The sequence below is a fragment of the Chinchilla lanigera genome, unplaced genomic scaffold, assembly GCF_000276665.1.
Source record: "Chinchilla lanigera isolate Chin_1 unplaced genomic scaffold, ChiLan1.0 scaffold00026, whole genome shotgun sequence".
Taxonomy (NCBI): Eukaryota; Metazoa; Chordata; class Mammalia; order Rodentia; family Chinchillidae; genus Chinchilla; species Chinchilla lanigera.
Window position 1 is genome coordinate 24,514,111 of NW_004955427.1, and position 15,325 is coordinate 24,529,435.

General features: G+C 42.6%; 1 protein-coding gene across 1 annotated transcript in view; it reads right to left on the reverse strand.

The window, feature by feature from the left end:
* Nucleotides 1-6,014: 6,014 nt before the first annotated feature.
* Snx4 (sorting nexin 4) overlaps nucleotides 6,015-15,325 on the reverse strand; it is a 59,465-nt gene continuing 50,154 nt past the window's right edge. The window contains exons 12-14 of the mRNA XM_005386551.2: nucleotides 13,617-13,762; nucleotides 11,393-11,507; nucleotides 6,015-7,216 (exon numbers count right to left, since the gene is read on the reverse strand). Of these exons, the coding sequence (XP_005386608.1) occupies nucleotides 7,169-7,216; nucleotides 11,393-11,507; nucleotides 13,617-13,762 (309 nt within the window). The 3' untranslated portion in view covers nucleotides 6,015-7,168. The remainder of the gene's footprint in view (nucleotides 7,217-11,392; nucleotides 11,508-13,616; nucleotides 13,763-15,325) is intronic.

Genomic DNA, 15,325 nt, shown 5'->3' on the forward strand with positions numbered 1-15,325 from the left:
GCCACGGCCAAAAAGAGACAGATACATGTACCGACCTGGGCCGAGCTTCCAGATGTCAAGCATGTCCAGTCATGTATGCTTCCACTGCAGCTCTGGATACATCATCCCACTTGGCGGTGGCCACAGGTAATACTCTGCCTGTCAGGTCTGTGCAGAAGCCTGTAATTCCAACTTGTTCCAAGTTATTTCCTTCTGGAAATTTCCAACTTGTTCTGAGTTATTTCCTTCTGGAAATTTCCACCTTCCATCTGGGTGATACCACAGCTCCTCTGGAAATCCTTTCCTGGGCATCTTCCACCTCTCTCCTGTGTTGGAATGCCTACTCCCTGTGCCCCGTCTTCCTGGGCTTTGGTTTATACTCCTGTTTGGGTGAACCGCACCCTCTAGCAGCTTCTCAGGAAAGGATTCATAGGAAGGCAATTCTGGGGATACTGTAGGTTGAAAAATGTCTGTTCTGTCCCTCGGCTGATTGACAGTTTGGTGGGCAGGAAATCATTTCAGAATTCAGAAAGCATTACTGTATTCTTTTCCGGCAGCTAACAATTTTTGGGGTTAAGAATTTCTGGTGCTGCTGGGTGTGGTGGTGCACATCTGTAACCAGCACTGTGGGAGGCTAAGGTGGAAAGATCACAAATTTAAACAGCCTGGGGAACTTGGCAAGAAACTGTCTCAAAATAAAAAAGGGTTGGGGATGGGCTCATCCCCAGTAGCCCCAATCCCACCCGACCCCAAGTCTGATGCTACTCTTTCCGGTGGCAGTTCTTTGCCTATTAATTGTTCATGAAATCTTTCTCTCGGGAAAGGTGAAGTTCATAGTGATGTGCACATGGCGAAAGGGTGGGGACCTGGGCCATTTAACCGCTCTGTACAGACTTCAGCCAGCCTCCTCTTCCTTCACCCCACACCTACTTCTTCTTGCCAGTGTACGTCTCCTCCATTCCCAGGTCCCAGGATTCCCTGTGCAAACCACTGCAGCTTGCTTCTTTTTAGTATTCCAGCTTCATGCACCGAAGCCACCACCATTTTGCTAAGTCGGTGAACAACTGTCCATTGTTTTATTTTCCAGAATTTTGCAAACATTTGTTACACAGTTGTCTTTTTTTCTCCTTTGTCTGTGATGGCTGGTATCTGCTGTGGTTTGAGTGAATGTTACAGTGAAATAATCCCCAATACAGTAGTATTAAGGGGGACTGAAGAAGTAATCAGGGCCCCTCCTTAGAAGGAATTATTGCCTTTAAAAAGGGCTTAAGAGTGTTTTTCCCTTTTGCCATTTGAGGACACCGCTTGCTTGCTGTCCACAGAAGGTACCATCTAGGAGAAACACAGCCCTGCATCACCAGCACGGGGATTAGGGCGTAGGGAAACTGGCTGGGAAGTAGGCATGACCTGTTAACTACAAGATCCCAGACACATGCACAGAACACTTCCCAAAGCCCCGCATGTGGACTTCTCGTGAGAACACCAGCAGGTTTTCAACAGTATGACCTAGACCTAATGTCAGCCTGAGGTGTGGGATCCCAGCATCACCTCTCAGGGCCTGTAGGTAGAAGTTCTGGAGGGTTTCCTCGAGATCTGGACAGCATAAGAGAAAGGCAGCCAGGAGGAGTGGTGCTATCATAACTTCCCCAGACATATGTGTACTTTTATCTTTGCTCCTACCCTCTTTTTCTCTGTACTTGGCACAAGTTTGCTCTGCAAAATGAGCCAGGTTCTCCTTCCCTCTTCATTTTACCTTTTTTTTCTTTCCCTTTTTTGAGACACAGTCTCGTTATGTGGTTCAGGCTGACCTTGAACTCACTGTGCAGCCCAGGTTGGCTTTGAACTCAACAGTGATTTTCTGCCTCAGCTTCCCGAGTGCTGGGATTACAGGCATGTGCTACCACATCTGGCTACTTTTTGCTTTTTTAAATAAACTCTGTCACTGCTTTTTTGTTCGTTTCGTTCAATACTTTGAGATGAGAACCTGCAACCTAACTCCAGGCTAGCAACCTGAGCCTGGTGATACAGAGTTGGCAAGCCACTTTTAGAAGCACACTGCCCAGTAACACCGACCTTAGACTTCTCAGCCTTCGGGATTGTGAGAAATAAATTTCTATGGTTTACAAATTATTTGATCTAAGATTTTATTTTTACAGCAGCAGGAATGTATGGAGACAGTACCTATTTTAAAGAATTCTTTCTTGTAATTTTGCAGGAATTTTGAGAAGGCGAAAGATAAACCAATATATAAATTAGATATAAATTAAGAGTATTTATAGGAAATCTTCCACCATAACTGGTGAAAGTTTCCATCATATTAAGTTTGGTTGTGAGTTTTATACCAGACCTGCTCTCCGTTGTAGATTCTCAGTGTCACATAAAAGCACCATAAAAAAGCATCCTAAAAGTCACCTTCTCCATCCCTCCCACACTTCTGTGCCCGCAGCAGGGCCTCTCTCCCGGGTCCATGGCACCCAAGGCCCTTCTCCTCTCAAAAGGGGAACCCTCAGAACAGTACGGCTTGTGCAGCCACATTCCTTGGGTGCAGATGCTGCCGAGCTTTCCAGCTGTGAGCGCCCAGGCAAGCCGTGTCTCTGTGCCGTGCTTCCGTTTTGGCTTTAGTAGTGTTAGGTCACTGTCCTGTCAGCTGTATTCCGGAATCAGAGGGACCAACTCAGGTGTTTATCTTCTGCTAAACAGCGTTCCTATCACGTAAGTACGTGAGAAGGGGTGATGTGCTCATTGGATTTCGCTAGCTCCACTTTCATCTGAGGGGGATTTTACAGCTATCTGCAGAAGCCACGGACTCCCCAAATCCTGGACTTGAGGCCCACCCAGTGGAGACAGGCACTCGCAGCTCGAGCACAGACAGGGGGCAGCCTGGGGACTTGTGGCCTCAGTGGCAGGACAGGGCAACTGTCCAGCGGACAGTGCTGCCTCTCTCCAGAGCCGAACTTTCCAAGAATAATGTCAGATGTGGGTTCTTCACAGGTGTCCTTTATGGGACAGGAATGGTCTCCTTCGATTCCTCGTTCGGTGAGTTTTAAATCACGAGCCACAGTTAAATTTTATTAGATGCCTTTTCTGCATGAGCTCCATCTCCTTTATTCTGTTAATATGATACATTAAATTTTTTTTCTTAAGCCCTGGGGCTTGAACCCAGGACCTCAAATGTGCTAGGCAACTGTTCCACCGAGCTACATCCCCAGCACTTAAAAAAAATTTTTTTTAAATTTTGAGACAGGGTCTTGCTAAATTGCCCAAGCTGGGCTTGAATTTGGGAATCCTCCTGCCTCAGCCTCCCTGAGTGCTGGCATTCTAGGCTTGTGCCATCACACTTGGCTAGTAAGGTTTGTTGATCTAATTTACTGGTTTAAAGTTATTTATTACATTTTTTTCAGTATCTACCTATCCATCATCTATTCATTCTGGAGATTGACCCAGGAAGTACTGAATTATATCTCCAGTCCTTTTATTTTTGAGACAGTTTCACAAAGCTGAGATAGCCTTGAATTTGGGATTTTCCTGCCTCAGCTTCCCAAATAGCTGGGAATGCAGATGTGAACTGCCACACTGGGCTCTCATCTTTTTAATGTCCGTAAGACCTATAATAATGCCCCTATTTGACTCCTAATAAAGGTAATTTCAGTTTTCTCTTTTTCTTCTTACAATTTTGCTAGGGGCTTAGCTTTATTAATCTCAAAGGATCAACCTCTGGCTTTAATTTTACCTGTTTTCAATTACTGATTTTTGCTTTTTACTTTTAATATTTACTTTCTTCTTACTTCAGATTTAATAATAATTTTTAATTTTTTCACCTTTCAAATGTTTAAATTAATTTTATTAGTATGTTTTAGATACACATAATAATCACATTCATCATAGGGAGTTTGTACCCGTACATGATATGTCTTCATTCTTTTTTCCCCATTTCCCTCCCCTCCCTTTAATCCCTCTTCCCCTCATTTACAAAAGCTTTGTTTCCAGTTTTTTCCTTCTATTTTTTTTTTCATTTTTTCCCAGTACCAGGAATTGAGCTCACAACCTTACCCTTGCCAGGCAGGTGCTGTGCCACTGAGCTAAATCCCCAGCACCCCACTTCTATTCTCTTTTCCTTTTTTTGTAAAATATAAAAATGTTTAAAGCTACATAATTTACAAAGCAAGTACAATTTGGATTTAGCCTTGTACTAGTTCATTTCTCTGGGTTACTCAACCCTGAAGGAAGTTTCTAATTCTCAGGGAAAACTTCACAGGAGCTCAGTAAACACAGCTCATTAGGGGACTATGCAGAAGAACCTAAGCAGGACTGTCAGGCCTAAACTCCAGCATGCCTGTTACTTCATGCTTGTTTTCCAGTGCATTTCAAGCTGTATCTTGTGTTTATTCTAAAGATGCCTGAATGTTAGGAACCTTCAGTTCCTGTTTTGAGTGCTATGTTGTAATTACAGTGACTCACTCATCTCTACTCAGGCTTTTGGGTGTGAATGAAGGTTAAGGATGACTTCCCTTCATTTTAATGGCTCACACTTACCAACTGTATCTAGATGAAATCTGTTGCTAAGTACTTACATTAATTTAATGAGTCTTTTTCTGAGACAGAGTTCCAGGCTGGCCTCAAACTCTTGACAATCCTTTTGCCTAACACTGCCACGTCTAATGAGTCCTCCTCCACCACACTGCTTGTATTTTTATGCTTATCTTTAGAGAACTAATACTTAACTTTGTAATCATTTTAATTTCTGATTTTGGAATACTGAAAAGTACTGAATGTAGATTTAAAAAAATACTTTGGCTATTACAAAAAATGATTTCTATTATAAAATTTCTTTAAGAGTTCTTTATAAAAGGAATAACTGTGCTATAAACAAATTTCAAGCTGAGGCATGGGGGAACATGCCTGTAATCCTAAACTGAGGCAGGAAGACTGCTATGAGTTTGAGGCCAGACTAGGCTACAGAGTGAGTTCAAGGCCACCCTAGTGTACATGGAATGTATCTCAAAGAAGCAAACCGAAATGTTTTTCAAAATCAATCCATCCAATTACTCCTAAATACAGATAAAATCAAGTGTATGTCTGTATATTTTAGAGGAGACAGCAGAACATTTTTCCTAATTCATCTCTTTTCCCTTTCTGTGTAGGCGGGTGCTGAACGCATGCTAGGTAGGCACTCTGCCACAGAGCTCCAGCTGCAGCCCTTACTGAGAGACAAGGTCTTACTCTGTTGTCCAAGCCGATCAACTCCTGCAGTCGAGGGATTCTCCTGAATACTGGGACACCAGGCACTTGCAGTTGGCTCTAATTTATCTTCTAAAACACAGGTAACAAGGGCCTTCTCAATTTAGGTCTGCTGACAGAAAAAAACCTAATACATTTAGTGTGAAGTTAGTTTCAGGAGAAGTCTTTTTATGTTTCATTATATTGTTGAGGTGTTTGCAAATTCAACACAGGGTCTTGCCCATGGTGGCAGGTTTCTACCAGTAAACTTCACAGGCTTTTGATTTTTATGTAAGCAGTGGAAAGGGATTCCATTTCACTAGTCAAGAGACGATACGATTTAATGGAATGAAATGTGCACCCCTACACATCACTTTTGCTCGTACCAATGTTATCTTTTGGAAAAGCCCAGTGCTGTGCACGGTGGCACATGCCTGCAAACCCAGCACTCCGGGAGGCTGAGGTAAGAGGATTACAAGTTCGAGCCCAGCCTGGGAACCTAGTAACTTAGTAAGACCTCGTCACAAAATAAAAAATTAAAAAAGGGGTCGGGTACAGTTCAATGCAAAGGCCCAGAGTTAAATCCCCAGTATTGCTACACAAATCAAAAACAAGCTCCTGATCCTGCCAAAAAATAGTAAAAAAAAAGAAAAACCACACAAAACAAAACAACCCCACCTCATATCTCATGTTAGTATCTTATTTTTAAAAAACCAACATTTGAGTATATGACAAATTTATACACTTTAGAACATATTACTTTCTCACAGCACACGTTGATATGTATAGATTATCAGGTTAAAGTAACAAAAATCATCTGAAAATCAGCACAGACTTTATTTATTGTATAAGTTTGGCAAGCAGCACAAAAGTCCAGCAACATTTTAAACATATAAAAAAGTCAAATGTTAAAACAGTACTGGGGATTATTTTAAAACATCATTAAAATAATGCGTATACATCTAAGATTCCACAAAGCTAACAAATGAAGGTGCTTTGCTTCTGAACAGACACCACAAAAACATACATCAAAAAAACCCATAATTTATCTTTACAAAAATTACAGCCAAGCAACAGAAAAGGAGGACACGGGACAAAGGAGCAAGCACACATGTTCACGACACAGATCTTACATAGGGAGATGCTACATTTTGTACCCTGAAATGCCATGTGCAGAGAGCCAAGCAGAGGAAATCAGGCTCGTCACTGAGGTTAAGAATTGTTTGAGAATTAGTAACACTCAGTTAAAACTTTCTACAGCAGTTCGATCCTAACGCTGCACTCCACCCTAGATCTGAGAAACTTTCTGTGCAGCAGTTCCTGGATCCTAAGAATGTGTTCCACCCTCTGAGAAGCTGAGACTTCTTTGTTGGCAGTATAAAATTTCTGACCAGTATCAAAATTCTGATAAAACATAAACTGAAGAAAGGCATTTTCAGTATATCAGATGTGACAGGGGGCATCAGTGAATGTGGAAGAAAACTCCAGATTTTATAATAAACTTCTGCTGAGCTTTATTAAACCAAACAGCTCAAATATAAGGCAAGAGAAAATAACCCCCTCTACATAATTAGTGGGTCTCACCAAGTAAATATGGGAATTCAATCTTAGGAAAAAAACTCTGAACAGATGTGAAACAGCTGGCATTGAACGGAGCATCCAGACTCTGACACGTTGATATTCAGACATTGGTTCAGAAGCCCGACGGACAATCTATTGGTTCATATTATTAATTAATGTTTTGGAATCAGCACCAATCCCCAAAACCTTAAATTATAATATGTAATCTTTATTAAATACATCCTTTTGTGCTATATAAACACAACTATAATCAAGTTAAAGAAAGCTGAATTTACATATATTTAAAGAAAACTTATTATATATTTTTGTGATACTGGATAGCAACTTAAATTCATTTACTTGTGCTTCTGATTTGGGGCACTTTGATTGAAGAGAAATTCATTTCACAGGATTACATCTTGCTAAAGCATTCCTTAGCATTGGTCCAAACTTGAATTCCCTAAAAACAAAAGTAATTTTAAAAAACTCAATTCTGGAGGGATTCTGAAACCAAAGTATGTGGCTTAGCAGTGTATAGTACTTAGTTTTGCTTTTTGGAATAATTAACCAGTTTAGTAAATATGACATCGTGTCAGGAGATGGCTAATATAACCAGTGTCTAATGCTTCTGAAAAAAAAGAGAATGTCTTGAATGAGATTATCTTCAAAATGGAGAAAGCCTTCCTACAACTTACAAATTGAGGTTTCCAGATTCACATCATAAACCCATTTATTCCTCTCATTTCTATTTGTAGACCAAACAAGTTTTCAGGCAGTTTTTTTCAGTGTAATATGTGAAACAAACCAGAGAACTTTATCAGCCTCACACAGAGTTAAGAACCGAGTTCACAACCCAATTTGTGTGTGTGTGGTGCGAGGCTCAAGCCCAGTGCCCCAGGCATGTTGAGGCAAGCGCTCCGCTCCGCCCCTGAGCCACAGCCTCAGCGCTGGCTCCAGGACCAGAGTCTGACAAAAGCTGATTCTGCGCTGGACGACTGGGCCCGCTCCAGGATCCTGGCAGTCTACCTACCAGAAAGCTGCGCTTGCCCTAACATACGTGAATAAGAATGCATGTTTGCAAAACTGTAACAGTAATGCCTAAGCCAGTGGTAAAAGCAAAGCTACTTTTTCAATAAACAAAACATATTATTCAACAATTGCTCATTTATGAGAAAAGAATTTTTAATACTTAAGCATTAAGGTATATTAGTATTTACTGAGCCTTCAGCCAACAGAAAATACATCTAGAACCTTTTCAGTGTCCCTCCACCTGATGGGATACAAAAGACAACTAAAAAACAATGATCCTTTTCAATGGCTCAGACCGGCTGGGTGAAGCAGTGTGCAAGGCAAGATGCTCACTGCTGGAAGGGGGAAGGCGGTCCCACGGACCATCACACTATGATGCCCACATGCGGCCCTGTCCTATGGGGAGGAGGAAGTGTGTCTTCTACGGGCTGCACATCCACCGAGCACCTGGAAGGACACTCAGGAAGGTGCACCTGTGAGGAAGAATTGACGAGGCTCTAGGAAGTGGGGGAGAACCCTCACTTAACATGCTTCTGAATTAATGTGCTTATTATTATTTTTTTTTAAATGTGCTTATTTTTCGCAGTATTGGAGATTGCACCCAGGACCCTGAGCAATGCTCTACCTCACAGAGCCCCTATTTCACTTCTAAAATTTTAAGACAAGGTCTTGCTAGTGCTCAACCTGTGATTCTCCTGCCTCACCCTTGAATTATTTCAAATTTTTGCAATGACAAAAATATGTATTATTTTTATAACTGAAAATTTAAATTGATGAGGATGAAGTAACTGGAAAACCAATTAAGTATTTTTAAGTATTTTACCTGATTTGATAAACCAGACAATTCACTATCAAAACGGTTGCCCAGAAAACACTTAGAAGTATTATTTATTCATTTGTTTATTTCAGTATTGAAAACTGAACCCAGGACCTTCACACTGAGCTACATTTTATCCCTTTTTTTTTTGGAGACAAGGGCTTACTACGTAGTTCAGACTGGCCTTGAACTCACTATGTAGCCCAGGCCGGCCTCACACTCACAAAGATCCTCCTGCCTCAGCCTCCCGAGTGCTGGGATTACAAGCATGGGTCACCACAACTAGCCTTATTCTTTTTTTTACTTTTGAGATGAGGTGTTGGCAAATTGCAACGCTGCCCTGACAGGCTCTAAATTGAGATCCTCCTGCCTCAACCTGCCAGAGTGCTGGGATTACGTGTGTACCATCATGCTTGGTTGCTATTTACTTTTAAAATACTTTGTTACTATTATTATTACTTAACAGTAGCAAAGGTTTTCTTTTTTTTTTTTTTCCACAAAGTTTTATTAAAGGCAGGAAAAGCAATAGGTTCTGTAGAGGGACTTTGGGCCAAATAAAAAAGTAGGAAAAGTACTATACCCTACAGCATGAAGGTGGGGCACCATGCAAAGAGAGAACACAGTGGTGTGGGGTTTGTTTTTGTTTTTGTTGAGCAGGTTTTGCTTTTAGTGCAGTATGGCCTTGAACTCACGGCAATGCTCCTGCCTCTGCCCCACAGTGCTAGGATTACGGGCGTGCACAACCACACTCAGTGAAAACATCTGTTACCTATTTTTGTTTTGGTTTATTACTACTGCAATTTAGTCAACAGATTATATCCAAGTAACACTGGATTATAATTAAAATTTGAAATAGGTAACAGTATAATGAAGCTGATATATTTTAAGTTAATATACAAGTAACATATACAAACTATAGACATTCATTTATCCAAGAAAGACAATTTAATCTTGACTTCTGACACTTAATTTTAAGTTTCTGAAGAAAAGGCCACTGTCAATTTTCAAATGTAAAGGTCTGCCAGGTGTGGTGGCACACAGTGGGGGTGGGCCATCCTCTCCCACCCACTCGGACTAAGACTAAAGACAAGACTAAGACCACAGACTGTTGATCAACCTAACGGTGCCATCCCCACACACTGGCTACATGTCCTGCTTCCCACTGGACCAACATTACCTAAAGGGCTACACCTGTAATCTTACTGGGTGGTCATAGTTTTGACCCATGTTGTACACACCTCGTGGTCTTGCTCTATAAAGCTTGAGAAATGGGCTCAATGGCAACCCATTCGGGACCCCTCCTATTTCCCATTCCTTTTTCCCAACGAATTTTCCTACTCTTAACCTCCACTACTCCTCAGAATTCATTCTTTGACTTAGGGGAACATGAACTTGGTGTATCACACTAGCCTCTCCCCTACATCACAGACAGGTCGAGGAGCTGGAACTGCACCAGCCGAGCAATTACCAGTCACAACCTTAAGTTCTCCTAGAAGACCTGAGCCACAACTGAACGCCCTCCGGCATAAATGTCACTTTCTCCAAGCCAAAAGGAGCCCACTTCCTTAACTAGTGAGGGGACAAGTGTCTCTGCGACTGCTGCTGTGCGTGACACCAGAGAAAATGTTAAGAAAGTGATGTCTCTTAGGCAAAAAATAAAACTGTGGCTAAATTAAAGCACAGGAATTGTACATGCTGTATGTTTATGTGAGGTTGGGAGTGCTGGGGAGTGCTGAGTGCCCGAGGACTGCCCTGAGGGCATGGAGCACCCCAGGGGAACAGGTGTTCCAGCCCCAAGAACATGCGCATGAGGGGCGAGCTAGCTGTTAGGCAAAGGGGTTTTACCTGCCCTCAACTCGCTAAATGTGTAAATAAATGCACTGCAGTGGTGCAGCAGTTCCTTTCCTCCCATCTGGACCGAGGGCTCCACCGGACCTCAGCTTTCTATACCTCGTTTCTGTCTTTACTGCTCCATCCTCTTGCCATCCTTCCTCCTGGGAACTTTGAGAACTCTGCTGAACATGGCAATATGAGCGTAGCTTCTGCCCCTCTAAGGTCTTCAGAAATATGGATATCCTTTTTATTGAAATACGGAAATTCTTACTCCTACGCTTCCCTGATAGCATGCAGTTAAATCATTTGATAAACTATGACTTGCTAAACACACACACAGTACTGGGGCGTAGGGTGTCACTCAGCGGCAGACCACTCACTCGCCTAGCACATGTGAGGAGGTCCTAGGCTTAATCCCAGAAAATCGAAGCCTTCTTACTGGAACTGGTAGTTATATTACAGATCTTAGGTTATTAAAAAGAAGTTAAGGAATACTTGATTTTCTTCATGGAACAGCATTTCAGAAAGATTCCTGTTACTGTCAAAATACTCATTTTAACCAGAAAAAGCCTCAGTGTTCATATCCTTTGCTAAGGGAACTAGCTACATCAAAGACTGACTTTGCCATCAAACAATACCATAACCACTTTCCCAAATAACATTTACCCCCTTTTCCAACCAAAGAGTCCCTCATTATTAGACAAGGCACTTTACTGCCCTGCCCGAGAACATCATATAATGAAAGCACTGTTGCCGGCTGTATTTAAAGTACAAGTTATAAACAGGCACACAAACTTGGGACAGGAGACGAGTGCAGACACAGGAACTGACATTTTGATGAGAAGAAATTAGGCAAAGTTCTAGAAGGGAAGAAGAATTGTTTTTGGGTTGAAGGAGGAGCACTTCTGCCTGTGAGTGCCCTGTGAGCCTCGCGGCCCGCCCGGCGCCCACACCCACCTTTCTGCACATGCTGATCTGCATGACCGCGTAGCTGATGAGAGCCTCCTTTAAGTCGCGGTTCTTCTGTTCTTTGAAGCGTTCAATGTCAGCCCAAGCATTCTTCACAAACTCTCTGAAATACAGGATATATAATCTGTACTCTTATTTAAATTACATAGACTGTACATTATAAATTTAATGGATGAGTTACTGAGTTTGTTTTTAACTGTGTACAGAGAAAGAAAAGCTATTTCTTTTTTCTTTCCCTAAAAATTATGAGGGAAAAAGCTGATATAGTTACATATCCATCCTTTATAATAATCTCTGCTTTTGTCACAAATTATAATTATTCTTTTTTTTTTTTTTCCTCTTTATTGGTCTTTTTGAGGCAGGGTCTGACTATGCAGTTCAGGCTGGCCTCGAACTCGCAACAACCTTCCTCCCTCAGCCTCCCGAGTGCTGCGACTGTAAGTATGTACCACAATGCCTGGCTTAATTATTTCTTTTTGACATGTTCATAATGTGTAGTTATATTCACGTTGGGGAACTGGAATATAAATATAAAATTATGTCCCATTTTCCACTCCCTTCCTCCTTCCTTCCTTCTCCCACTTTCCTAATCTTCTTCCAGAAAGTCTACATCCCTGTCTCCTTCCTCTATCTTTTATTTTTATTTTAGTCTTTATTTATACTTCAGGGTTTTCAACAAAGACAAACCATGTAGTATTTAACCTGCTGTGTCTGACTCACTTCACTTAACAGGATTACAAGATCTATCCACTTTCCTGTGATGACTCAAACCCATCCTTCTTTATGGGTAACTGTCCACTGCGTGTATACGCTACCTGTTCTTTATTCATTCATCTGCTCAGGGCACTGGGTTCACTGCTGTGAACTGTGCTGCTATCAACATGGATGGCATGCAAGAGTCACTATACTACAATGACTGGAACTTTTGGGGAAAAACCCAGCAGAGGTACAGTGGTACTTCAGTTCATAAACTTAATTCTCAGCACTATCATGTGGAAAGAATTAAGTTTATGAACCGAGCTGCCACGGTATTGATGGGTCAAGTGGAATTCTTATTTTTAATGTTTTGAGGAATCTCTATCCTGAGAGTGTATTTTTCATTTAGAACAGATGTAGCTGGCTCCTTGCACCAGCTCCCAAGTCTTACAGGAGCCACAACGAAGTGCCTTCCTGACGTGTGATGGCTTGTATCTACATGTCCCCCAAAGCCCTCAGGTGGGGCTTTCTCAGAGGCGGCCGGATCTAGAGTGTGTGATTTCCGACTGGCTCATGGTGCAACAGGAGGCTCAAGGGCACTAGAATTAAAGGCGTGAGTGCTACCCAGCCTGAGTAGCCTGGATAAAAGGAGCAGAATGATGCTGTTAAGATCTCTTGTTGCTTTGCTACTACCTTCTACCCACCGTGAACTGTTCTGCCCTGTGAAGCCACACTGCCTTGGAGCCAGCTGATGATGTCGGGTGTCGGGTATTTTGTGTTGGCAATGAGAAAAGTTACTAAGACATGACCTCATGGGAAACCATCCACTCTTGACAAATTATGAGCCACAGCGGGCATGCACGTGGCTACATGGCTACTAGGCTTTGGGGAGATGTTATCCGCCTACAGCCGCAGGTGCTTGGGAGGCCGATGTGGGGCGACTGCTTGAGTCCAGGAGTTTGAGACCAGCTCAGACAGTATACCGAGTACCTACTCAAGTTCTGATGTGTGGTTTTCTTTTTAATTCTGTTCATGAAAGTTTACTTTGACTTATTTGGTGCCAGAAGTTCTAAACATTAACAAAGCCACCTCAAACTCACTGACACAACCTTGGTCTGCAGGTCTGTACCAGCCTACACACTAACTGTCACAGGAGAATAACAATAAAGACAATGAGCCGAAGAGGACAGAGGGTCTCCGAGAACGGAGTTTCTACAAACATGGACACAGGACAATCAGCTCCCAGTACAGAACTACATGTTATGGTCGCGTAACTCAGGTGCTCTGATGGGCGGAGGAAACAATGGCAACTTCATGGTGATGTAACCTGTGAGCAGGGCATGGAAGGACGATCAGGCTTGTTGGGTGAAGTCGGGGAGAAAGAGGAGAGAGAAAACGTGCAAAGAATATAAGTCATGAAAAGTGCAGAAAAATAATTACTTGAAATTTCTACTAAAACACACAGATGTCACATACTCCACTCATCCAGCTATGTCCAACATCTTAGCATTTTTACCTGCCTTCCGTATTCTTAGACTTTAGCTGCTGTTCCCCTTCACTGATCTGTTCTTCTAGCACCTTTATTCTGGCTTCTCTCTGCTCTGGGGCTTCTTGACCAAACAGCTTGGTGGTCATTCCCTTCAAGGAGAACGTCCTCACAGTCTAAAGCGAAAGAGAGGTGGTTGAATGGACAACAAAGTGCTGTACACACACCGCGGACGGTCACTCAACCTAGACAGGAAGCCATTCTGGCACCTGCTGCCTCGTGATCTCAGCAGCCTCACAAAGGCAGACCTGTGATTCCACCCCAGCGAGGGGGCCAAGAGCAGTCAAAACCAGAGGCAAGAAGCAGGGTGATGGTTTCCAGGGCTGGGGAGGGAAGGATGAAAGTTGGTGAGGGATGGCTACCGGGTTCCAGTTTTGCAGGATAAACGGAGATCTGGAGGTGGCTGCACAACAGTGTGAATGTACTGAGCATCTCTGAACTGTGGGTTCAAGCGGTCATCATGGTAAACTTTATGTTACACGGATTTCACACACGTACTCGCCCCTTGGGCACTGGCCATCTTCCCTGATAGGAGTAACAACCAGGGGAATGAGAATATGCTTTCTTTTCTTTTTTCCTTTCCCAGGCAGGGTCTCATTCTATATTCCAGGGTGGCCTTGAATTTGTGACTATCCTCCTGCTTCAGCATCCCAAGTGCTAGGATTACAGGTATGTGCCACCACATCTGGCTTTTAACACAATAGAGTCAAAACGGGGAAAATTCTAACTGAACTTCTTCATCAATTGAAAAACTTCCACGTGAAATCTTAGATAAATTATTTATTTTATATTAGTCATACTTTTTCAAAATTACTGATATAAAAGATAATATTCAACACATGACTATGTAATTAACCCAAACTAGAGAAGCATATTTAAAATCAGCATAACTCACCCTGGTAGTGAAGCAGGCAGGCCCCGCAGGGCAGCCCTGAGCATCAAGCTTCTCACTCGAGCTTACTGAGGGACACACTCCTTATCGCACATGCAGAAGTAGAGATGTGGGACGTACCCTGCAAACTGTCTGGGGACTTCCTGAGTTGCAGGAATATATTATAGGCCTGCTCTACACACAGCTCATGGTCAGGGGTCTCTTCTCACAAAAATCTATGACTCTTCATAGATTAGCAAGTGGGTAATCTTTGTGAAAAGCACTTTTCCACCTAAACTACTTGTTAACTATGAAGTAACTGCAAAACCATGACACTACCGCTGCTTTGTGACCTTCAAAACGCGTCTCTCACCATGGCAGCTAATATATTTCAACGAAGCAGCTGCAAAGCACAGAGCAGGCAACAGAAATGACCTGTCTGAGCTGGTTGTGGTGGTGCACACCTGTGTCCCAGCACTTCAGAAGATAAGGCAGGAGGATGGCCATGAGTTTGAGGCCAGCCTGGGCTACAGAGTGAGTTCAAGGCCAGCCTGGATTATACAGCAGGACTCTTTCAAAAAACAAAACCAACCACCTGCCTAAGCAATTAGATATGGAATTTTCTTCACAAGTGCTTGCTGCGAATATTAAAGAATAAAGTACACAAACAGCCCCTGGTTAGGAGAGATGCAGATTCTGAATGGGTAAGGCTTTTCAAAGTAAACGAAAATTTCTGTAAAATTTGCCAAATTAAACCTGAGATGTTGGGGCTGGGGATTTAACTCAGCGGCACAGCGCCTGCCTGGCA